At 45.8% G+C, this 26453-nt stretch overlaps 1 protein-coding gene across 1 annotated transcript in view; it reads left to right on the plus strand.

The window, feature by feature from the left end:
* LOC137526222 (protein mono-ADP-ribosyltransferase PARP14-like) overlaps positions 1 to 26453 on the plus strand; it is a 494364-nt gene that overhangs the window by 421808 nt on the left and 46103 nt on the right. The window contains exon 9 of the mRNA XM_068247439.1: positions 9913 to 9997. Coding sequence (XP_068103540.1) covers positions 9913 to 9997 — 85 coding nt within the window. The remainder of the gene's footprint in view (positions 1 to 9912; positions 9998 to 26453) is intronic.

Raw genomic sequence — 26453 nt, forward strand, 5'->3', positions numbered from 1 at the left:
GAGGGCCCACTGGTGAGTAGAATGGTCAGACAGGCTAGGTTCAGCAACAGAGAGGCAGTATCAGTACAGAAATCGGAAGGCAGAAGAGTAATCGGTAATCAGGCAAGGGGTTCAGCAACTTTAGGCAGATAGGCAAAAGTACAGAAACAGTAAGCTAGAACGAAGTCAGAGTATAGCCAGAGTCAAACACAGGTTATCAGTAATAATACAATCAGTTAGCTAACTATAGATAGATGTATATCGCAAACACTGCATATACATCTATCCCAGCAGGAACCTATCTAGGTCTGAGCGCTAACACGTAAGTATTCACGACAGCAGACAGACACTGAATGGCAACCGAAGGCTTATGAGGAAGAGGGAGACTCTCAGCCACTCCCACCTCGGATTTCCTACAATCCGAGCGGTGAGAGTCAACCCTGATGTCAGCCGACCGGCAGGTCAGCTGATGCGCCTTCTGTTAGCATAAAGGTCCTGTCTCCGCACGCGCCCGTGCGAGACAGACCCCTTGTGAGCCGCAGACAAAACTGTTCCTGGCGTACTAGACGCCGACGAAACGGAGTACACTTGAGAGCCAGGGAGGGAGGCGGCTGCAGACACCCCCTGCGTGTCAGCAGCTGCCGATTAACAGGTTGTTACAGTACCCCCCTCTAGTTGTGGACTCCAGACACGAACCACCCAGCCTATCTGGATGAGACTTATGAAATTCCTTCCTGAGTTTCTCGGCATGCATGCGAGAAGCTGGCACCCATGATCTCTCTTCGGCACCATACCCCCGCCAATGAACTACATACTGGACAGAGTTGCGCACCAGCTGAGAATCCAAAATCTGTTCTATCTCGTACTCGGGCTCCCCATTCACAACTACAGGGGGGGGGGAGTGGAATCCACATACGCGGCAGGCTTCAAAAGTGATATGTGAAACGTCCTACCACCCCTGAAACTGGGTGGGAGTGACACCACATAGGTAACATTATTAACTTTCCTGGAAACAGGACATGGCCCTATAAATTTGGGGCCCAATTTAACGGAAGGTTGCCTTAACAACAGATGTCGAGTGGAAACCCACACCATATCTTCTGGTGCGAATTCCCACTCCACTGAACGTCTCTTGTCTGCTTGTTTTTTATGAATGGAAAAAGCCCTTTTTAAATTTTCTTTCACCCTTTTTCAGATTTCCCTCTTGGTCCCTTGCCACTGTTCCAGAACTAGAAACGGTGATGCTACCACCGGCAGTGGTGAAAATTTGGGTGATCTCATTGTAACCATCTGGAAAGGGGAGAACCCCGAAGAGGCACACCTCAAATTATTATGGGCAAACTCGGCGTAGGGTAAAAATTTAGCCCAATCGGTCTAGGCATCAGCCACATAACATCTGAGGAATTGCTCAAGAGACTGATTTACCCTTTCAGTCTGGCCGTTAGTCTGTGGGTGGTAGCCGGAGGAAAATGATAACTTCATCCCCAATTGATGGCAGAAGGCCTTCCAGAACCGGGAAATGAACTGGACTCCCCTATCTGACACCACATCTTTGGGAATTCCATGCAGTCTGAAGATGTGGAGTATGAAAAGTTCTGCCAGTTCTTGTGCCGAGGGGAGTCCGTTCGAAGGGGATAAAGTGGGCCATTTTACTAAACCTGTCGACTACCACCCATATGACCGTTTTACCCTCAGAAGCAGGCAGTTCGCCCACGAAATCCATGGACACATGGGTCCAAGGCTGCTCGGGCACCGGGAGTGCCTGTAAGGTACCTGCAGGAGCCCGCCTAGATGTCTTGCTCCTGGCACAAACAGAGCAGCTCCCCACAAACTCTTTACAGTCAGGGATGATTGAGGGCCACCATACACAACGGTGTAATAACTCCTGTGTGCGAGCAATCCCAGGATGACCAGCACTCTTGTGAGCATGAAAAGCCTGGAGTATTTTCAACCTAAACTGGATAGGTACAAAAAGAACCCCCTCTGGTTTCCCATCTGGAATCTCCTGTTGGAATGGGGGTTAACATAGATGCCCAATCCACCCAGGCGTCCTCTCCAGAGGGTTCTGAATCCTGCTCAACAGTTTCCTCCACTTGTAATTCGGTAGCCGCAAGGGCAACCCGTTCCAGACAATGAACATGGCTGTATGGAGACCAGCTTAACAATTGTCTGGTACTCCAATCAATGTCAGGGGAATGCTTTTTTAACCATGGCATACCCAAAATGACAGTGGAGATGGACATCTCAAGTACCAAAAACTGTATTTGTTCTTTATGCAAGACACCAATCTGACATAACAATACAGGAGTCTGAGTGATGGTGAGCGGTAGTGGAGAGTTGTCCACAGCCATAATCTTAATCTGCTGTCCCACAGAAGTCAAAGGAAACCCAAACTGGTTAGCAAATTTTTGAGACATAACATAAACGGCGGAACCCGAATCTATAAAAGCCTGGGTAGAGTGAACCTGTCCCTCCCAGGTGATAGAGCACGGGAGCAATAAACGTTTGTTATTTAGAGGTAAGACTGGATCACCTAGGGTAGTACCTCCAGCTACTCCTAGGCGATAGAGTTTTCCGCCTTCTTGGGACAAGCAGAAACCATATGCCCTTTGTCAGCACAGTATAGACATAACTTTTCAAAACGCCTTCTAATTCTCTCGATCTCTGAAAGCTTGGTGTGCCCAATCTGCATTGGCTCGTCAGCGGGTGGAGAGGAAGGCGTAGGAGCTAAGAACATACAGGAAGAGAATCTCCCTGGGGCCTTAGCCCGGGTTTGCTATTGGCAGCGAACTCGCCTATCAATTTTTAAGGCCAAAGATATGGCCTCATCCAAGGATTTGGGTTCTGGATGACCCAACATGAGATCAGCTACGGCATCAGATAATCCCGATAAAAAGCAGTCCAAGAGTGCGTACTGCCCCCACCTGGCTGACACTGCCCATCTCCTGAACTCAGCTGCATAAGTCTCAACTGGATTGTGTCCCTTCCTGAGGGTCTTCAACTCCCTTTCTGAGGTTACCACTAAATCAGGATCATCATAAATCACAGCCATAGCTTTAAAGAATTCTGCCACTGAGGTTAAGGCCCCGTGCCCGTAGGGAGACTGTAGGCCCAGGACTGCGAATCTCCAGACAACAATGTCTTAATAAGCGTGACCTTCTGACCTTCTGTACCCAAAGAAACTGGCCGTAACTCAAAATATGATAAACATCTGTGCTTAAAATTATGGAAATCAGAACGATGCCCCAAAAATTTCTCAGGTGGAGGCACCCTAGGTTCAATCACAGAAGGGGGTGACACTTGTGCATTAGGGTCTAATAAGCGAATAACTGACTCAGCTAGCTGATCAATCTGAGTCTGCTGTGCGTTAACCGTTTTGATGAGCTCATTAAGGGTAGTGGCTAGCACATCGACCCGGTTGCAGAGTGTCCCCATATTTTTTCTGGTCTGCTGTTCTGTAACGGTTGGGTGTAGCAACTCAGGTGTCTGATTATATGGTGATCTGCAGAATCACCAATAATGCAGACGCTATACCTGATTATGTGGTGATCTGCAGAATCACCAATAATACTGGTATAGCTACAAGGATGCTAAGTGTGTAGTGCTTGGTGCAACCATAACTCAATAGTTTAGCTGGACCTTACCAGAGGAGCTGGTAAGGTACTATCAGTACTGGAGACTGTGTAGTTTGGATAGGCCTTTCCAGAGGGGCTGGGAAGGCACCAACAGAAACAGTACGGTAACAATAAAGGTAGATCTCGTCAGAGGGCTGGCGAAAACTACCTGTACAACAACAAGGAATAAAGGAGAAAACCTCTCCAGAGGAGCTGGAGGGCACTTAGCAGAAATGATAACTGGATAGTTCCGCCAAGCCTTACCAGAAGAGCTGGTAAGGCACAATCAGTTTAAATGACAATCTGATGTGAGCAGACCTTTCCAGAGGAGCTGGAAAGGTGTTAGCAGGGGTCGTGACTGTATAGTTTCACTAAACCTTACCAGAGGAGCTTGCAAGGCACTGTCAGTCACTAAAAGAAGAGTAATGATACCACACCAGAGGGCTGGTGGGTAAATAGCACACCTCACCAGTGGCAAGGGCCCACTGGTGAGTAGGATGGTCAGACAGGCTAGGTTCGGCAACAGAGAGGCAGTATCAGTACAGAAATCGGAAGGCAGAAGAGTAATCGGTAATCAGGCAAGGGGTTCAGCAACTTTAGGCAGATAGGCAAAAGAACAGAAACAGTAAGCTAGAGCGAAGTCAGAGTATAGCCAGAGTCAAACACAGGTTATCAGTAATAATACAATCAATGAGCTAACTATACAGTAGATAGATGTATATCGCAAACACTGCATATACATCTATCCCAGCAGGAACCTAACTAGGTCTGAGCGCTAACACGTACAGTGGGTTGCAAAAGCATTCGGCCCCCTTGAAGTTTTCCACATTTTGTCACATTACTGCAACAAACATGCATCAATTTTATTGGAATTCCACATGAAAGACCAATACAAAGTGGTGTACACGTGAGAAGTGGAACGCAAATCATACATGATTCCAAACATTTTTTACAAATAAATAACTGCAAAGTGGGGTGTGCGTAATTATTCGGCCCCCTGAGTCAATACTTTGTAGAACCACCTTTTGCTGCAATTACAGCTGCCAGTCTTTTAGGGTATGTCTCTACCAGCTTTGCACATCTAGAGACTGAAATCCTTGCCCATTCTTCTTTGCAAAACAGCTCAAGCTCAGTCAGATTAGATGGACAGCGTTTGTGAATAGCAGTTTTCAGATCTTGCCACAGATTCTCGATTGTATTTAAATCTGGACTTTGACTGGGCCATTCTAACACATAGATATGTTTTGTTTTAAACCATTCCATTGTTGCCCTGGCTTTATGTTTAGGGTCATTGTCCTGCTGGAAGGTGAACCTCCGCCCCAGTCTCAAGTCTTTTGCAGTCTCCAAGAGGTTTTCTTCCAAGTTTGCCCCGTATTTGGCTCCATCCATCTTACCATCAATACTGACTAGAGTTGGGCCGAACCTCCGATTTTAGGTTCGCAAACTTTCGCGGAAGGTTCGGTTCGCGTTAAAGTTCGCGAACCGCAATAGACTTCAATGGGGATGCGAACTTTGAAAAAAAAAATTATGCTGGCCACAAAAGTGATGGAAAAGATGTTTCAAGGGGTCTAACACCTGGAGGGGTGCATGGCGGAGTGGGATACATGCCAAAAGTCCCCGGGAAAAATCTGGATTTGACGCAAAGCAGCGTTTTAAGGGCAGAAATCATATTGAATGCTAAATGACAGGCCTAAAGTGCTTTAACCTTACGTTCGGGGTAAGCCGCCGGAGGGTGCCGCTCAGGCCCTGCTGGGCCGATTTGTTTAATTTTTTTTTTGCTGGACGCAGCTAGCACTTTGCTAGCTGCGCCAGCACCCTGATCGCCGCCGCCGCTATACGGTGCGGCGCGCCCCCCCCCCCCCCCCGACCCCGTGCGCTGCCTGGCCAATCAGTGCCAGGCAGCGCCGAGGGGTGGCCCGGGACTCCCAATGACGACCCGACGTCAGTGACGTCGGTGACGTCATTCCGCCCCGTCGCCATGGCGACGGGGGAAGCCCTCCAGGAAATCCCGTTCTTTGAACGGGATTTCCTGATCGGAGATCGCCGAAGGCGATCGAAGAGGGCGGGGGGATGCCGCTGAGCAGCGGCTATCATGTAGCGAGCCCTGGGCTCGCTACATGATATAGAAAAATTTTTTTTAAAAAAACTGCCGCGCTGCCTCCTGGCGTATTTTTTTATACCGCCAGGAGGGTTAAAACATCTTGCAGGTGTATACATCAATCAGGTAGTGTAATTAAGGTACTGCTTCACACTGACACACCAAACTGTTCACTGAACAGAACAGGTATGCAGTGGCGGGTTCACTGAACAGAACAGGTATGCAGTGGCGGGTTCACTGAACAGAACAGGTATACAGTGGCGGGTTCACTGAACAGAACAGGTATGCAGTGGCGGGTTCACTGAACAGAACAGGTATGCAGTGGCGGGTTCACTGAACAGAACAGGTATGCAGTGGCGGGTTCACTGAACAGAACAGGTATGCAGTGGCGGGTTCACTGAACAGAACAGGTATACAGTGGGGGGTTCACTGAACAGAACAGGTATGCAGTGGCGGGTTCACTGAACAGAACAGGTATGCAGTGGCGGGTTCACTGAACAGAACAGGTATACAGTGGCAGGTTCACTGAACAGAACAGGTATACAGTGGCGGGTTCACTGAACAGAACAGGTATGCAGTGGCGGGTTCACTGAACAGAACAGGTATGCAGTGGCGGGTTCACTGAACAGAACAGGTATGCAGTGGCGGGTTCACTGAACAGAACAGGTATACAGTGGCGGGTTCACTGAACAGAACAGGTATACAGTGGCGGGTTCACTGAACAGAACAGGTATGCAGTGGCGGGTTCACTGAACAGTACAGGTATGCAGTGGTGGGTTCACTGAACAGTACAGGTATGCAGTGGTGGGTTCACTGAACAGGTATGCAGTGGTGGGTTCACAGAACAGGTATGCAGTGGTGGGTTCACAGAACAGGTATGCAGTGGTGGGCTCACAGTACAGGTATGCAGTGGTGGGTTCACAGAACAGGTATGCAGTGGTGGGTTCACAGAACAGGTATGCAGTGGTGGGTTCACAGTACAGGTATGCAGTGGTGGGTTCACAGAACAGGTATGCAGCCAGGGACAAGCTAAGCCTAACTAATCTTTCCCTATGAGAGAGTGTGCAGCAGCTCGACCTACTCTAACTAATGCAGGCACACGAGTGACCGTAATGGTCACCGCTGCCTGCCTTTTAGTAGGGGGGGAGTGGCTCCAGGGGCTAGTGTAGCCTAATTGGCTACACTGGGCCTGCTGACTGTGATGTAGAGGGTCAAAGTTGACCCTCCATGGTGCATTATGGGGCGAACCGAACTTCCGCAAAGGTTCGCCTGCGGGACGCGAACGCGAACCACGTATGTTCGCATGGAACCGTTCGCAGGCGAACCGTTCGGCCCAACTCTAATACTGACCAGCTTCCCTGTCCCTGCTAAAGAGATGCACCCCCCGAGCATGATGCTGCCACCACCATATTTGACAGTGGGGATGGTGTGTTCAGAGTGATGCGCAGTGTTAGCTTTCCGCCATACATAGCGTTTTGCATTTTGGCCAAAAAGTTCCATTTTGGTCTAATCTGACCAGAGCACCTTCTTCCACATGGTTGCTGTGCCCCCCACATGGCTTGTGGCAAACTGCAAACAGGACTTCTTATGCTTTCTGTTAACAATGCCTTTCTGCTTGCCACTCTTCCATAAAGGCCACCCTTGTACAGTGCATGACTAATAGTTGTCCTATAGACAGAGTCTCCCACCTGAGCTGTAGATCTCTGCAGCTCGTCCAGAGTCACCATGGGCCTCTTGACTGCATTTCTGATCAGCGCTCTCCTTGTTCGGCCTGTGAGTTTAGGTGGATGGCCTTGTCTTGGTAGGTTTACAGCTGTAACATACTCCTTCCATTTCTGAATGATCGCTTGAACAGTGCTCTGTGGGATGTTCAAGGCTTTGGAAATCTTTTTGTAGCCTAAGCCAGCTTTAAATTTCTCAATAACTTGATCCCTGACCTGTCTTGTGTGTTCTTTGGACTTCACAATGTTGTTGGTCCCAATATTCTCTTAGACAACCTCTGAGGCCCTCACAGAGCAGCTGTATTTGTACTGACATTAGATTACATACAGGTGCACACTATTTAGTCATTAGCACTCATTAGGCAATGTCTATAGGCAACTGACTGCACTCAGATCAAAGGGGGCCGAACAATTATGCACACACCACTTTGCAGTTATTTATTTGTAAAAAATGTTTGGAATCATGTATGATTTTCATTCCACTTCTCATGTGTACACCACTTTGTGTGGCTGGAATGTGTAATGGTTAAGGGCTCTGCCTCTGACACAGGAGACCAGGGTTCGAATCTCAGCTCTGCCTGTTCAGTAAGCCAGCACCTATTCAGTAGGAGACCTTAGGCAAGTCTTCCTGCTACTGCCTATAGAGCACGTCCTAGTGGCTGCAGCTCTGGTGCTTTGAGTCCGCCAGGAGAAAAGTGTGATATAAATGTTATTTGTCTTGTTTGTTTTGTTTGTCTTGTTTGTCTTTCATGTGGAATTCCAATAAAATTGATGCATGTTTGTGGCAGTAATGTGACAAAATGTGGAAAACTTCAAGGGGGCTGAATACTTTTGCAACCCACTGTAAGTATTCACGACAGCAGACAGAGACTGAATGGCAACCGAATGCTTATGAGGAAGTGGGAGACTCTCAGCCACTCCCACCTCGGATTTCCTCCAATCCGAGCGGCGAGAGTCATCCCTGACGTCAGTCGACCGGCAGGTCAGCTGATGCGCCTTCTGTTAGCATAAAGGTCCTGTCTCCGCGTGCGCCCGTGTGAGACAGACCCCTTGTGAGCCGCAGACAAAACCGTTCCCGGCGTACTAGACGCCGACGGAGCGGAGAACACTTGAGAGGCAGGGAGGGAGGTGGATGCAGACACCCCCTGCGTGTCAGCAGCCGCCGATTAACAGGTTGTTACAATAGGCTGATAAAGAGTTTTGGCATTAAATAGCATCAGCCTCACACCAGTATAAGATGTTTTTGTCCTTATTCAAGCACTTGTCCACTGCTTTGAACCAATTTATAAATTTTGGTTCTGCTATTAAGCGACCATTTGACATTTTGAAGCCACCCTTCAGGGCAGTGACACGAAGATCATCCATGCTGTGTCCGTTGGAACAAAAGTGTGTAGCAACTGGGAGTCCAGATTTGGTATCATTAATAGTGTGCCTGTGTCCATTCATACGTTTGCGCAGTGTTTGTCCAGTTTCTCCCACGTACATAACATTGGGGCATTTAGCACACATGATCAGATATACCAGATTAGTGGACCCACAGGAAAATTTACCTTGTACTCTGTACTCCTGTTGTGAACCTAGTATCGTTACCCTGTCAGTGGAGTAAATGTGTCTGCAGGTCCCACACCTTTTTTGTCGACAGGGTGATGTTCCGTTTTGTTGTGGCCTACTCAAAGAACTGCTGACAATCATCTATTTTAGATTGTGTGGTTGCCGATATGACAAGAGGGGACATTTAGGGAATATCGTTCTCAGTCTGTGAACCTTGTGTAAAATGGGATGACGTTGTGTAAAATGGGATGAAGTTCCTTAGCAATCCTCCTTAAGATTTCCAGGTGTGGGTTGTAGGTGACAACCAAAGGGACACGTTCCTCTTTCTGGGTTTGCTTATATTTCAGGAGTTCAGTCCTGGGGATGATGTTGGCTTTCTTGATTTGGGCCTCAGTCATAAGAGGACTGTAACAGGCTTGGCTGTTAAAATTACTTTTGGCACAGGGGGAATTCTTTATACAGCATAAAGGCTGTGCAATGGGGGTAGGGTTTGCACCAGCCCTAGCAAATTTGTTTATGTCCAGGTGGAAGGAACAGGTCATACCACAGCGAGAGGATGAGCCAATCAATTTTGGGGGCATTATATTGATGACCTGTTCCTCCTATGGGAGGGGGACTCCTGCTCAATAGAAAACTTTTTTAACACTAAATCAAAATTCATGGCACATCAAACTTAGTATGGAGCACGATACACAAAAAAAATACACTTTTTGGATGTTACGCTTTTTAAGGACCAAGGGAATTTACTCACTATGACATTCTTCAAGGAGACTGGTCGCAATGGATTCATGCCTGTTACTAACAACTATCACCCTAAGTGGTTAAAAAGTATCCCGAAGGGACAGATGATCCTTATGAGGAGAAATTGTAATACGTTGGAGGACTTTTCCTCACACAAGTCTCTTCCTTGCTGCCTGTTGAATATTCTTTTCTATATATTGATTTTCAGGCTTTCTCAGATGAGTTTGAAAACTTCACTGAAGGCAGCAGCAGCACAGCAGCCGGCCGTGGTCCACCAGCCGTGCCGGGACCAGGTAAGTCACACAAGCTTATATCTGGTATTTGGAAGGGTTTTACCACCAGTGAACACATCTATTTACAGGTTTTATAACCGAGCCCCACCTAATACTTAAAGAGAATCTGTATTGTTAAAATCGCACAAAAGTAAACATACCAGTGTGTTAGGGGACATCTCCTATTACCCTCTGTCACAATTTCGCCGCTCCCCGCCGCATTTAAAGTAGTCAAAAACAGTTTTAAAAAGTTTGTTTATAAACAAACAAAATGGCCACCAAAACAGGAAGTAGGTTGATGTACAATATGTCCACACATAGAAAATACATCCATACACAAGCAGGCTGTATACAGCTTTCCTTTTGAATCTCAAAAGATCATTTGTGTGTTTACCTTCTGTCCCCTTCTTCTCTCATGCACTGAACATTACAGGCTTCCTGCAGACAGCTCTGCATGTGCCTGTGTTTGTAATTCCTCAGTATGTGCCAGACCAGCTACTTTCACAGCCTACAGAGGAGGATTTTTATCCAGCTCTCTTCTATCACTGATAAGATAGCAGAGAAGCTGCTGGCTTATGTAAATAAAACACACACTGGAGTGTGCATAGAGGAACAGACCAGCACGGAAGAGTTGGCAGCCTTCCAGACACTGGCCGACAAGTCTGACAAGGGAAAGATACATTGATTTATTACAGAGACAGTGATAGTACAAAGTGCTGCAGTGAGCCAGAACAGATTAGAATAGGTTTAGGAACTTGTAGGATGGTAGAAAAAACGTTGTAATTTTTGTTACAGAGTCACTTTAAAGGGCTTCTTAGCAGAGCATTACCTATTCAACATAAACGCATGACTTTAACCATCACACAGCTTCTCCCCCCCCCCTCCCTCCCCCATTTATTAAATCTGTCTCCATGGGTCATATTACAAGCTCACCACCTGCATCCAACAGCACCAATATTATTTCAGAAACACTTTTAAGTTCAAATCAGTATTCAGGCCAGCTGGAAGCAGGGTATTGAGGGTGTATTTATATAGCTGAGAATCAGAATTTGCCAACCTAATGCTTGCATTTAACAGGTAAATACCTTTTATCCTTAACCCTCTGGACTTGAAGTATGATGTTGGTCAAAATGGGATGAAATTGGGTTTCCTTGATGTCCCTGAGCTGTTCCTGGACTCGAGTTATCAAATTCACGGATATATTATTTCCCACAAGGACAAGTTAGTTGATAAACGGTGTGCCTGGTATTACAAATAATAGGCCTAGCAATCTTCTCTTTTGATTGCCAGAGTCCAGGAACACATCAGTGGCATTTACATATGGACATGTAGAGCATTCTTCACATTACTCATCCCCTTCCTCACTAGATATGGGCCAAACTATTTGCCTGGCAAATTTGTCGTGGCAAACAAGGGGTGTTCGCGTTCGCCCCCTCAGGCAAATACATAGCGTGTTCGACCCACCCCCTGTACATCATCATTGAGCTAAACTTACCTTACAGTCAGCAGGCACATGACAGCCAATGAGCTATCCCTCACACCTGGACCCCACCCACACACCTATTAGAAAGCCAGCACAGCAGCCATTTTGTAGTCTGTGTGTGGCTTCTGTGCGAGGCAGATGAGGGACAGTGTGCTGCTGACAGGAAGAGCATTGGGTAGACCTGTGTTCTGTGTTCTGTGTCCTCAGTGCAGATTCTTGCTGCTACCACATTGTCCTGTACAGCTAAGCCCTATTGTATTGCTCTTCTGTGGCCAGTGCACAAGTTAGCTGTTGGAGATAGGGTGGCCATCCGTCCGGATTTAGGCCGGACAGTCCGGTTTTTGGACTGCTTGTCCTCCGTCCGGCGCAAGGCAAGGGAGGACAGCCAGATGTCCTCCTTTTTGGGCTGTGTGGAGGAGGGAGAGAGCGCAGAGAAGAGGGAGCGGTGGGCACAGTGGGAAAGGGGGGACATATCCCCCCCCTCTCCTCACCTTTGGGCTCCCCCTTCCTCGCTCTCCCCTCTAGAACTATAGTTTTGGGGTGGCTGGCAGCGGGCGGGACTTACCTCTGCCTCGCTCCAAGCGCTGAGTAGTGACGTCCGGTTCATGAGTTATTTGAGCCTGTTCTTTCCTGTGAGTGTAATGATCCGACTCATCCACTGAGCCGAATCAGTTCAGTGGATGAGACAGGAACTGCAGCTAAACACAGTGTGCAGCTGCAGTTCCTGTCTCATCCACTGAACTGATTCGGTTCAGTGGATGAGTGGGTCACAGGAAAGAACATGCTTAAATGACTCATGAGCCGGACATCACTACTGCTTCGCCGTGGAAGGAGGCAGGTAAGTCTCACCCGCTGCCAGCCACCCCAAAACTTTAGTTCTAGATGGGAGAGCAAGGAAAGGGGAGCCCAAAGGTGAGGAAAGGGGGGAAGATGTCCCCCTTTCACACTGCTGTACCTACCGCTCTCCCTTCACTGAGCTCGCCCCTCCTGCCGGGGTGTAGCTGCCCGCCCAAGCCAATCAAACATCTGAACAGCATAATTCATAGTCACTGCTAATAAGAGAGGTTTATAGCAATTTAGTGCTAGTTTTCTGTACAGAACAATACATATATACCTATATAGGTCTGTTGTATGATAAGCAGAAAGGTTAGCCTGCTGTTAAAGTTTATTTGTGTGTAGAGTAACAGTCTGCAGCATCAGCTATAATATAGCTAGCTAAGCACAGGACATTACAGGGTTAATCTGAGTACTCCAGTCACCTGACACTCTAGTCCAATCAGAACCCAGCCTCACTCTGAGATCTTCTAGAATCTTCTATCCAGACATGCCAGCAGCCATCTTACAGACAGAATCTTCAGAGCTTATGAGAGAGACAGAGCAGAGAAACTGCCCTTAAGATCCTATGAGGCCAAAATAGTTCTACCGCTTTCTACGCACTTACGCTTGAAATCGCTTTCTACCACTTGAAACTGCTAAGATTGCATTCTACCATGTTCAGCCACCAATATTACTAAAACTGTGATCATCTTTATTCCTGATTCCCTATCCTGATGATGTTACCAATAAAGAAAGTTATTTTTGTACCAGCGGTATGTTCTTAAAGTCTTTCAAGGATCCGAGGACAGTTACAGTAGAACTATTACCCTCTGAGGAGGCGAGAAGACGCACCTCATCAGAGCTAGAGCAGAAGCCATACCAAGTGTGCCTCAGAGTGTAATTGCAAAGCCCTTAAAGTGACAGCGCACAAAAGGTCAAAAAGCACTTTAAAGCTAACCTGCCTTCCCTGTGGCCACAGAGTTCACAAAACACCACAGTAGAAGCAGAAATAGAGCCAAGTATTGCACCCAAGTAGATGTATGCCTTTCCTGCGGCCTTCAGAGTCACAACATTGCCACAGTGAGAGTGCACATATCGACAGGCGCGCCAACGCACAGAGTGAAACAACCACATGCTGCAATTTACCTAGAGCAACTGCACACAATCAGAGCAACAATCCTCACAGCTGCATCTCTGCAAGTAAAGACACAGACAGTCTGCATCCTGTAAGCAACTACAAGCAAGTCAAAGTCCCTCACCTTGCATCTACATCTGCAAAGACTGATCCTTAGTGAATCCTAACTTCTGTTTCAAAAGAGACACTAATATTAAATCAGCAGTCAAGTCACTGTATCCTGCTCTTCATAATAAGGTCAGAGTTTCCTGTTTATTCCTTATTGATGATTATGTGCTGAATTTGGCACATCAAGAGACATTTGCATTATAAAGACTTTATGTGTATTTGAACAAAGTTATTATTCCTTTGTGTTTAACTGCTATTTAACTATTTCAGGTCAAAATGTCTGTTTATAGTATTTCAATGCCATTGTTAGAGGGTGAAGAGTTAAATAGTGAGAGATATTCCTTACAGCAGAAGGTATTAGAGTTGAGGGAAACCTTAGAGGCAGAGACAGATCCTGAAGAGATAGAAAGGATAAATTGTGACATAAAAGAGTACCTGTCTAAGATAGAGAATTTAGAAGTTGAGCTTAGGGAGTCTCAGGCAGTCTCAGAACAGATAGGCCAGTTGAGACAGTCATCTCGTGAGAGAAGACTCACCCCCAAAATGCTAGAATATATGCAACAAGAGTCTGCACAAAGAGAAAGGAAATTCAACCAAATGTACATAAAATGGAAGACGCACACCAATGAGGTTCGCATGAAGCTAAAACAAGAGTGTGCAGAGGATGAATTATCCAACATGATGGATGCTGTACAGAAGCATGAGTTAGATATGAAGACAATATATGATGAGCTAAGGTCACACACAACACCCTCCCAGGACATTAAGAGGAAGATTGACACCTGCACTGCAATAACAGCAGATTTATTAGGGCTTATGAGAATACGATCAATTGAAACCGACTTTGATGCAGAGACAGAGAGGACAAGGCTACTACAGCTTTATAAAAGGGATTATGCCAAGTCTGTATATGGATCTACAGTTTCAAGAGCAACCTCTTCCAGCAAGCATTCTAGCCACTTATCTAAGTGCACAAGTACCTCAGCCAAAAGGGTAGAAGCATGTGCACAACTTGCCGCTAAAAAGGCTGTGATTGAGATGGAAGCTGCAATCGATGCACAACGTCTACAATTAAAAAGGTTGAAAAACCAAAGAGACATTGAGGTCATGGAAGCTAAACGTAGGGTGTATGCTGAGGAGGAAATAAAGGAGAATTGTGATAGATCCAGAGCAGCACTACATGAGAGAACAGATCCCTGTCCTTCTGTCCTCACTGAAGAAAATAGAAAGAAATCTAAATCCGTGTGCAGTGAGAGAACAGATTCCTGTCGTTCTATCCCCACAAGTCATCATAGTGACCAAGAAAATGTTGCAGCTATTGCCCAAGCTATACATGAGACAATGGTTCTTACAAGACTTCCAACTCCTGAACCTACTGTATTCTCAGGAGACCCACTGAAGTTCATAGAGTGGAGTACAAGCTTTGAAGCACTTATTGCACGTCGCTGCCCCAATTCAGCAGACAAGTTGTTCTACCTACAGAAGTATGTTAGTGGAGAAGCAAAGAGTGCTCTTGAAGGTAGCTTCTACAGGAAAGATGAAGAAGCCTACAAACAAGCATGGGAAAAACTGAATGCAAGGTATGGTCATCCCTTTGTAGTACAGCGAGCCTTCAGAGAAAGACTTAACAGTTGGCCAAAGATAGGCTCTAAAGAGTATGTTAGGCTTAGAGAGTATGGTGACTTCCTGCAAGCATGTAGCAACGCCATTCCTCACGTAAAGGGTTTGCAAGTACTGAATGACTGTGAAGAAAATCAGAAAATGTTACTTAAGCTACCTGACTGGGTGACCTCAAGATGGAATCGTCATGTAACTAAACAGTTAGACCAAGGCAAGGAGTATCCCAGCTTTGAAGAGTTTTCTTCGTTTGTCAATACAGAAGCACGCATAGCATGCAATCCAGTGTCATCCCTCCACATTCTGAAACCTTTGGAAGGAAAGCCAACAAAAGAGGTAAAGCGTGCAAAGGCAACTTCATTTGCAGTCAATGCAGTGGATAAAGGCAATGATACCAAGGAGAGTAAGCCTAAGGTCACTGATGTGAAGAACAGAGAGAAAGTACAGACGGATTTTCACACACCTCTTCAATGCATGCTCTGTGGAGAGAACCACTCCATCTACAAATGTCAACAAATGAAGGAAAGGTCTGTAGAGGAGAAGAAAAGATTCATACTGGATAACCAGCTCTGTTTTGGGTGCCTACGAAAGGGACACAGTGCTAAGGACTGTAAGAGAAGAGCCACCTGTGGCATTTGTAAAGGACGTCACCCAACCCCATTACATGAGGAGCGCCCAAAGAAGGATAAAGCTTCAACACCCAGTACTCTCATTGAGGGAGAAAGCGTATCCACACTATCCTGCTGTATGGTTGAAAGTGAGAGCAAGAATACTTCAATGATCATCCCAGTGTGTATCTCATCTCCAGGAACAGGAAGTAAGGAGGTACTTGCTTATGCACTACTAGACACACAAAGCAGTAACACTTTTATTGACCAAGAGGTCTGTCAGAAATTGCAAGTAGCCATGGAGCCAGTGAAGCTTAAGCTCTCAACAATTATGGGAAAAGACTCATTGGAAAATAGTCAAAGAGTCACAGGACTAAAAGTCAAGGGACTTTGCTCAGATGTCAGAATAGATCTACCTCCGGTCTATACAAGAGACTTCATACCCCTTGATCGTGAACACATACCTACCTGTGAAACAGCTAAAAAGTGGAAGCACCTATCAGTAATCTCTCATAAAATACCCCCTCTGAAGGAGTATGGTGTTGGGCTCCTGATAGGTTATGACTGTTCTAAAGCACTGATGCCACGACAAATAATTGCAGGAGGGGATGATGAACCATATGCCATCAAAACTGATTTAGGATGGAGCATTGTTGGAGGGGCACAACAGGCTGCAAGCTCAACACAAGTAACCGGGTTATGTCATCGCATATCTGGCAAGATGTCACCAACTCCAAGTCCTGCTACAGTAATCAAGATCCTTGAGTCTGACTTTGCAGACACCAGTTCAAAAGAAAGGAGCATATCTCAAGAAGATATAAAATTCCTACACATCTTGGAAGGAGGCATTGAGCAAAACCAACAAGGACATTTAGAGATGCCCTTACCTTTCAGAAAACACCCTTACCTTCCAGACAATAGGAATCTTGCCTTAGTACGACTAAGACGTTTGGAGAGGAAGCTGGGAAGAGAGCCAAAATTCAAAAGTGACTATTTTAAGTTTATGGAAGGCATCATCCAAGACGGAGATGCAGAAAGAGCTGACAATCAACCAGACCTGGGAAAAGTTTGGTACATTCCACATCAAGGTGTCTATCACTCGAAGAAACCAGACAAGATCAGAGTGGTATTTGACTGCTCAGCAAGGTATGATGGTGTTGCATTGAACGATTATCTGCTAACGGGACCAGACCTCACGAATATGCTGTCTGGAGTTCTCTGTAGATTTCGGAAATACCCTATTGCTGTCATGTGTGACATTGAAAAGATGTTCCATAGGTTTCACGTGAAAGAAGAAGATAGAGATTTCCTGAGGTTCCTATGGTGGGAGAATGGAAATACTAATACAGAGCCTGTAGAATATTGCATGAAAGTTCATCTGTTTGGAGCAGCATCATCCCCAGGTTGTGCCAATTATGGTATGAAACACCTTGCCAGTCAAAACGAAAGAAGTTATCCATCTGCAGCAAACTTCATTAAGAAAAACTTTTATGTCGACGATGGACTTATAAGCCTGGAATCTGCTGACTCAGCGATCAAATTAGTGAAAGAAACCCAAGAGTTGTGTGCAAAGGGAAATCTGCACCTTCACAAATTCATCTCAAACAACAGAGAAGTGTTGGAATCCATTTGCGAATCTGAACGTGCATCAGCAATGGAAAATGTAGACCTCAACTATGATGATCTTCCAGTCCAGAATGCACTTGGCCTGAGGTGGGATGTTGAAAAGGATGAGTTCTTCTTTAAGGTCTCAATTGAAGAGAAACCAGCAACAAGACGTAATATTCTCTCCATGGTAGCTTCTGTGTATGATCCATTGGGATTCTTAGCCCCGGTGATCCTCAGAGGAAAAGGAATACTCCAAGAGCTGTGCAGGCAGAAGCTAGGTTGGGATGACTCTATAACAGAAGAACTGAGGCCAAGGTGGGAGAGTTGGATTAAGGATTTGCCAGATCTTGAAGAGGTCAGAATACCAAGGTGCTTCGCACCCTACAACTTTGGAAAGTATGACAGAATTGAACTGCATCACTTCTCAGATGCTAGTACTTACGGTTATGGCCAATGTTCCTACATCAGGGTGATAAGAGATGAAAAGGTACATTGCTCCCTTGTTATGGCCAAGACCAGAGTTGCACCTACCAATGTTCTCACAATACCAAGACTGGAACTAGCAGCTGCTGTAGTTTCTGCTTCAATGAGCAAGTTCCTGAGAGATGAATTAGAGTTCAAAATAGATGAAGAGTACTTTTGGACAGACTCACAGGTGGTTCTAGGCTACATAAATAATGAAGCTCGAAGATTTCATGTCTTTGTGGCGAACAGAGTTCAAAGAATTAGAGAAATTACTAATCCAGACCAGTGGTACTACATTGAGTCAGAAAAGAACCCAGCTGATCATGCTTCAAGAGGTCTTAAAGTTTCAGAAATGAAGGACTCAAACTGGTTCACAGGCCCAAAGTTCCTATGGGAAAGGGAAATAGTACCCAAGAAAGGTTTCCTAGAGCTATCAATGTGTGATCCTGAAGTGAAAGTCATTCAAGCCTTAAACACAACAGCCAAGGACCAACAATGGCATACTCCTAGGAGAAATGTTCAAATAAACGACATAGTGATGGTCAAAGAAGAGGACATACCCAGAAATCGATGGAGAATTGCTAAAGTTCTTGAAGTCCAGAAAGACAAAGATGGAATGGTGAGAAGAGTGAAATTACAGATGGGAGATTCAAAATTAAGTAAGAGAGGAGAACGTCTCACCACTCCACTCATACTAGAACGTCCTATCCAAAAATTGGTTGTCCTTATCGAGAATAATAAAGGCCATTCCAAAATGCCTAGCAAGAAGGAAGAAGTAAAATTCCCTTAATTTATGCAACCCAACTCAACAATTAAAGCATAAATTAGAGGTAATTTGGTGGGAGTGTAGCTGCCCGCCCAAGCCAATCAAACATCTGAACAGCATAATTCATAGTCACTGCTAATAAGAGAGGTTTATAGCAATTTAGTGCTAGTTTTCTGTACAGAACAATACATATATACCTATATAGGTCTGTTGTATGATAAGCAGAAAGGTTAGCCTGCTGTTAAAGTTTATTTGTGTGTAGAGTAACAGTCTGCAGCATCAGCTATAATATAGCTAGCTAAGCACAGGACATTACAGGGTTAATCTGAGTACTCCAGTCACCTGACACTCTAGTCCAATCAGAACCCAGCCTCACTCTGAGATCTTCTAGAATCTTCTATCCAGACATGCCAGCAGCCATCTTACAGACAGAATCTTCAGAGCTTATGAGAGAGACAGAGCAGAGAAACTGCCCTTAAGATCCTATGAGGCCAAAATAGTTCTACCGCTTTCTACGCACTTACGCTTGAAATCGCTTTCTACCACTTGAAACTGCTAAGATTGCATTCTACCATGTTCAGCCACCAATATTACTAAAACTGTGATCATCTTTATTCCTGATTCCCTATCCTGATGATGTTACCAATAAAGAAAGTTATTTTTGTACCAGCGGTATGTTCTTAAAGTCTTTCAAGGATCCGAGGACAGTTACACGGGGACACCTGGCTAACTATTCTGGGGACACCTATAGACCTGGCTACATATACTTGGGATACCCATAGCCCTGGCTAAATATACTGGGGACACCCATAGACCTAGCTATATATACTGGGGACACTATACACCTGGCTATCTGTACTGGAGACACCTATACACATGGCTATATATACTGGGGACACTATACACCTGGCTATCTGTACTAGAGACACCTATACACTTGGCTAACTATTCTGGGGGAACCTAAAGACCTGGCTACATATACTGGGGACACCTATAGACCTGCCTAACTATTCTGGGGAAACCTAAAAACCTGGCCATCTGTACCGGAGACATCTATAGACCTGGCTAACTACTCTGGGGAAACCCAAAGACCTGGCTACTTATTCTGGGGACATTATACACCTGACTACCTATTCTGGGGACAACTATACTCATGACTACTTATACTGGGGACACCTATAGACCTGGCTACCTATGCTGGGGGTACCTATTTTGGGGTAACTGCTGTCAGATTATCTGTATTTATGGCGAACCGCTGCCATATTATGTATGTTAGGGGCACGGCTGCTGCCAGATTTTGCGTATTTTGGGGAACTGCTGCCAGATTGTGTATGTTTGGGGGACCACTGCTGCCAGATTACATGTATTTTGGGTGTTATGTGTATTTTGGGTGATCTGCTGCCAGGTTTCGCGTATTTTGGGGAACTGCTTCCAGATTATGTGTATGTTGGGGAACCTGCTGCTGCCACATTGTCTATTTTGGGGGAACCACTGCCATATTATTTGTATTTTGCAGGAACTTCTACCAGATTACGCGTATTTTTGGTGAAATGCTGTCAGATTACATCTATTTTGGGGGGCTACACTACGGCAGAGCTCAAACTTCCCCGGCAGACAATTTACACCACTGCTAAGGTCATGTATATTTGGCCCCACCCATGACTACGCCTACATTATGCTTGACCACGCCCACTTTTGGCACGCTCAGTACGATGTCCTCCTTTTCAGGGTGTGATGTCCTCCTTTTTGGGGTACTGCAAGTGGCCACCCTAGTTGGAGACAGGTCTGCTGGTCCTAGTAGTGCTCTGACCATAACCCAATAATCCTTCACACCACTACTGGCATCTTGTCTCCACTACTGGCCTCTGTATAAGACCTTGGGGCTGTTGGAGACAGGTCTGCTGGTCCTGGTAGTGCACTGACCATAACCCAATAATCTTTTACACCACTACTGGCATTTAGTATCCACTACTGCCCCATGTATAAGGCCTCATGCAGAATCAGTGTTTTTTTTGGTCACTTAACTGTCATTGAACTACCGCAGCCTGACCATAGAGGCTGGAAAACTGAGATTGCCTGCAGTCCCACGATTGTGCGCACAAGCATGGCGTATGTTAACTGTTAATTAACATAGCAACCACTAGTGAAGTATAATGTTCGCGATATTCCAGAGGACCACCCGCATTTAAAGTTAAGCGCATTGCTTGCTATGTAGGCAGCGCACGTAACTAAAGAAGGCATGCTCCTTACATAGCAATGCACGCAGCTATGTAAGGTGTGCATAGCGGCCGACCCTTCTTTTTAATAAGCGCTCAGTCACATTAAGCTGCAGCACAGCTTAATGAATCAAGACGCTTGACATATATATATATATTTGCAAAAACTTATTGATTTAAAAAAAAATGTTTAGGGAACTGAATGACACTTATCTCAGGTCACAGTTGGGTTTATTCAATGTGCTACAAACATCCAAGAAAAAAAGGCCCTGCCAGTAATTTCTATCCAGTACTGTCCTGTAAAGACAGTCATGTTGCAGAGGCCTAGAAAATTAGCCACGTGCATGTCCTAAAAATTAGGTTTTATTGTAGCCACGGTAGCAGCCAGAGGCCAGAAAAATTTGGCATGTACAAGTCTGCCTGAAAAATTAGGTTTCATTGCACCCACTGTAGTAGTGGCCTGAAAAAAATCAGGATTTACATGTACTAAAATTTTTCTCTACAACATTACGGTTTGGACCCTAATTGGTGGTGGCGGAGAAGAACAGCTGTGTGGGGAGTCATGCGGCATGCAGAGAAGGACACTGTGTTCCAGCCATGTGTTGGACTTAAAAAACTCTGCATGTCCGACGTTACCAACACATTGGCAAAGTGCCCCGTCCTTGCCGGCATGGCCATGTGAGGAGGATTACTGACACATCTTCCTGTTATATTCTCTTCCTGCTGTGGCATCACCCTTATATGCATTGTACAGCTTTGTTCGCATGCTGTTTTAAAAATGCTGCATCCTTTCTGACTTCTGGTACGTTGGTAACATTTCTGCAGCTTTGTGCTTATAGCGAGGATCTAGTAGTAAGTACAAAAGGATCCGCAAACCAATCAATGGTAGAAAAAACGCTGGTGTTCTTTATTCAAGAATTCCACATGGCAGATGCAATAAAATCACAAGGTTCAACTGACGCGTGTCGGGCTTACAATCTGCCCTTAGTCATAGTTAAAAGTGAACCTGCAAGGGAAAGGCTTTAAGTAGGTGGGAGGGGAAAAGACTCCACCCTATACCTCTACAAGCCATCACCTTAAAGGAAACATTACAGGTATACACATAATGGAAGTATGTCATTGTTAAAGGGACATTACAGGTGTATACAATGCATAAATATGCTAAAAAATATGCAATTAAGGACAAACATTAAAGAGAGCTAAAAAGTAATGTAAATAGTTACCACTGGAAGAAACATCGGAGCCCTAAGATTAAATGGCCTGTTCAAAAAAATAATATATATATGCAAGAGGTAAAAAGAGAGAAAGGGGGGGGGGGAGAGGAGGTATGCGAGTCATATATATATGGAGGGGATAAAAAGGAGAAGGCAAGCAAGTAAGTTCGACAGTCGTAAACTAAGTTTAAGTCCCAACGTGTATTGAGACCCCTAGGAGTGCGAGTGTCCATCTTGTGGATCCAATAAGCTTCTCGCCTTAGCAGTAATTTGTGGGTGTCACCACCTCTCTTAGGACTCACTATACGCTCCACTCCTTGAAAGATGAAGGAAGAAAGATTACCCCCGTGGACATTCTCAAAATGCTTGGAAACTGCCGACTTATTAAAGGTTTTCCAACTGGTGCCACAGTAATGATTGGCGAAACGGGCTCTTAGATTGCGAGTGGTACACCCCACATATTGCAAATGACAAGAGGTGCAAGAAATTACATAGATAACACACTTTGTATTGCAATTAACATACTGTTTGATGGGGAAACTGTTACCAGTCGCAAAGGAAAAAATAGAGGATCTAGTAGTGTTGCCATCCAGTAAAGGTCTGTGTCCTTCATCCTTTTAATACGGGGATCCCTCAGCAGGCAGGACAGCATGAAAGAACCCATTTGAACAAGATTGGATGCTGAGGTGGCTATCTCCTTTTCCTCATCATCAAGGACCTCATCTATGATCTCCTTCTCATCCCCCCAGCTACGTACAAAACCTATACTAGGGGTCCCCAAAAGTTGACAACAAGCCCCCTGGGATACCTGCTCTGGTTCGTCTACCTCGTCCACAAAGCCACCTTCCTCCTCTGACTTCTCTTCACGCTCCTCTCTCTGCATTGCTGCAGGTAAAGCAGGTGATGACAAGGTTCCTTCTGGCGTTGATGGGCCGGTGACCACAACCCTTCATCTTCCTGCTCCTGGTCATGCTGATCTATGGCCTGATCTACCACTTTTCACAGGGCACACTCTAGGAAGAAATCGTAAGGTATGATGGTGCCTTCGGTGTGACTGACCAGGTTTTTTACCTCCTCAAAAGGATGCACAGGCCTGCAGACATTGCACATGAGTGCCAAGTAACATGCAAAAAAAATCCCCAGCTCTGCTGAGCCTGTCCTAGTGCCCAGGTCATAGAGATACTCATTGATGGCTCATTCTTGTTGGAGCAGGTGTTCAAACATGAGCGTGAAATTCCAGCGAGTCTGGCTGTTGCAGATTAGGCACCTCACTGGCATGTTTCACCACTGAATGTCAGCAAGGCATGCCATGGCCGTGTGTGAACATCTAAAATGGACACACACCTTCCTGGGCTGCAAGAGGACATCCTGAAATCCTAGGTACTTAGAGACCAAACCGAATTTCAGTGTTGCCAACAGATTGCTTCCGTTGTCACACAACACTTTTATGATCTGCAGTTGGTGTTGATTTAGTCACGGATTGACCTGTGACTTCAGAGCTTACAAGTGTACTTGTCAGGTGTAACTCTTGAATTCCAGGCAAGTCATCCCCAAGACAGCATGACAACGTCATAACTGGGATGTGGAATAGGCTCTGGGGAGCTTGGTTGGTGCAGTTGTAGTAGAGGAGGGCACAGCAGCAGAGGAGGACCCAGCCAAGGATGATTGTGAAGAGGATGGAGGAAAATTAGGAGGAGAAGAGGAGGTGGCATCAGGCCTGCATGCAACTTGTAGTGGTGACACCAACTTCACTGTAAAGCCATGCATTCCATGCTTCCCATCTGTCACCAAGTTTACCCAGTGGATAGTGTAGGTGAGATATCTGCCCTGACCATGCTTTGAAGACCATTTATCAATATCAGTAGTCACATGGACCCTTGCCCCAACACTGTGTGCCAGAGATGCAGTGACTTGGTTCTGAACATCACGGTACAGGTTGGTATGGCCTTTTTGGAGAAATATTACTACAATTTTTTTTTAAATGCCTCAAGAGTCCACCAGCTGGTATGGTAAAAGCTGGCGGGGTAAGAGTTTGGACAAGCCAGCTGTCAGAGGCTGGCAAGGGGGTGACGCTGAGACATCGGTTTCTTACGCTCAAACATGTCCCTCACAGAAACTTGACTGTGGGCAAATGAGCAGGGACTGGTCAAGGTGAGAAGCAGAGTGGAGGGTGGTTGAGAAGAGACAAGGAGACCAGAGGTAGACGTTGCTGAAGAAGCTGAACCAGGGGGAGGGTGGATTTGAGTTTGTGTGCTGCTTATCTTCATGTGTTCCACCCATTATGGTTTGTGATGGGAGATCAAGTACCTTCGTAAAGCAGTTGTACCTAGGTGGGATTTGGCCTTCCCATGACTCAGTTTCTTATGGCACAGGTTGCAAATGACATCGCTGTTGTCAGAGGCAAACACTCAGAAAAAATGCCCCACTGGTGAGCCTTGTGATGATGGCATTCTGCTGGTAACAGTAGAGGTTGTGGAGCATGTGCTGCGTCCCGGCCCTGCCTGCCACGCCGCATGACTCCCTCCTGACCTCCTGCTGAGCCACTGCGACCTTGCCACTTGTGCTTGCCTACCAGAACGACAGCACTCCAGCCAACATAGATCCATACAGCCGGATACAGCTCATGTAAGCCTGTTCAACAGGACAAGATCTTTAGCAGCCAATATAATAAGATTCTGCCTGTTCTTGCTATGGACACGGGTTTTCCAGCGGCTTAAGGCTAAGGAAGATATGTGCCTTACCTATGTTTACATCTTATGCTTATACTCTCCACTGGTGAAGCTGATGAACATCAATGCTGTTGCTGTATGTATGGCTGCCTGCTTGGCGTAACTGCTAACCATCTGCTGATGCTGCTAATGTGTGGACATGAACTAACCACTGCTATGCTTATGGCTGCACAGAGGAACTGTTTGCTTCGCAGATCCATACCCACATTGGATGACCACTTGTGTTTATGCTATATGGCTGCTGCATGAAGAAAAATTAACCACTGATGTTGATGCTGCTAATGTGTGGCCGCTGATGTGTGGATGCTAGTCATCAACGCTTCTGCTCAAGGGAACTGTCTTGCTATGTTTTCTTACCATTATATGCTCCACCGTTGGCTTATGGAACTGTGATTGCATGCTTACATTGTTCTTTGAGGGAAGGTCCATTACATGGTTCATTTCCATCACAAATTTTTAGCGCCTTAGCTATCTTTTTGCCGGCTGTTAGGCAGGTCGGGCTGGTGGGATTGTGGGGGCCGTTGGGGGGTTGTGGGGGGTGTTGTTGGGGCGGTGGTAGGGGGGCCGGGGTGACACACATTTTTAATGTACTTTTTTTGACATATAATTAATTATTGAATAAATTATCTTTTGATTAAAAATAGTTGTTGTTCTATTTTGTGCTCGAACGGGTCATACCCACCTCCTATCTAATCTCAACAAATTTTTGGAGGTTGTGGAGCATGTTTGCTGGCTGACCCCAGGTAGAGATGGCCTGAACGGTTCGCCGGCTAACTTCCGGTGGTTTGCGATCGCAGAGAACCGCAAACTTATCCGGAAGTTCGGTTCGCCCCCATAGTGCACCATTTTGTCAACTTTGACCCTCTACATCACATTCAGCAGGCACATTGTTGCCAATCAGGCTACACTCCCTTCTAAGGCCACTACCCGCCGTATAAAAGGCAGGTAGCACTGGCCATCTTACTCACTCGTGTGCCTGCAATAGTGAGAGAAGGCCTCGAAAGTCCTCCCGTATTGTTATTTTTGGTCACTACCTCAGGACGTGCATGCCTGCCTGCTGCCTTCCTTGGATGTGTGGTGGCTGTTTCTCAGGCTCCAACTCCAGTCCGGAATAGAACCAGGATCTCCTGGCCATTACACGTGGTCACAATGGCAGACTTGCCCTCCATAATAGATTCTCATTGAACAGCAAGAAGAAAATGTAATTTAAAAAAAATAGATGTAAGCTTTAACAATGGTAGAGAAAGAACCATGGAAAGTAGATAAGGCAGTCAGACATTACCTAACCCGACATCACTGAGTGAGGAAGAGCAATCTCGCCATGTTGCGCACCAGTCCAGCATGGCCGTCACTACGCAAACAGCTGTTTGCGGTGCGTTACACAGTGAGTTTGGTGTGTCAGTGTGAAGCAGAACTCTAATTACACTCCCTGATGTATACCCATGCAAGATGTTTTAAAGCACGTTAGGCCTGCAATTTAGTATTCAATGTGATTTCTGCCCATAAAACGCTGCTTTGCGTCATATCCAGATTTTTCCCCGGGACTTTGGGCATGTATCCCACTCCGCCATGCCCCCCTCCAGGTGTTAGACCCCTTGAAACATCTTTTCCAACACTTTTGTGGCCAGCATAAGTGTTTCTAGTTTTACAAGTTCGCCTCCCCATTGAAGTCTATTGCGGTTCGTGAACCGAAAATCGGAGGTTCAGGCCAT

This window comes from Hyperolius riggenbachi, chromosome 7 (assembly GCF_040937935.1).
Source record: "Hyperolius riggenbachi isolate aHypRig1 chromosome 7, aHypRig1.pri, whole genome shotgun sequence".
Classification (NCBI taxonomy): Eukaryota; Metazoa; Chordata; class Amphibia; order Anura; family Hyperoliidae; genus Hyperolius; species Hyperolius riggenbachi.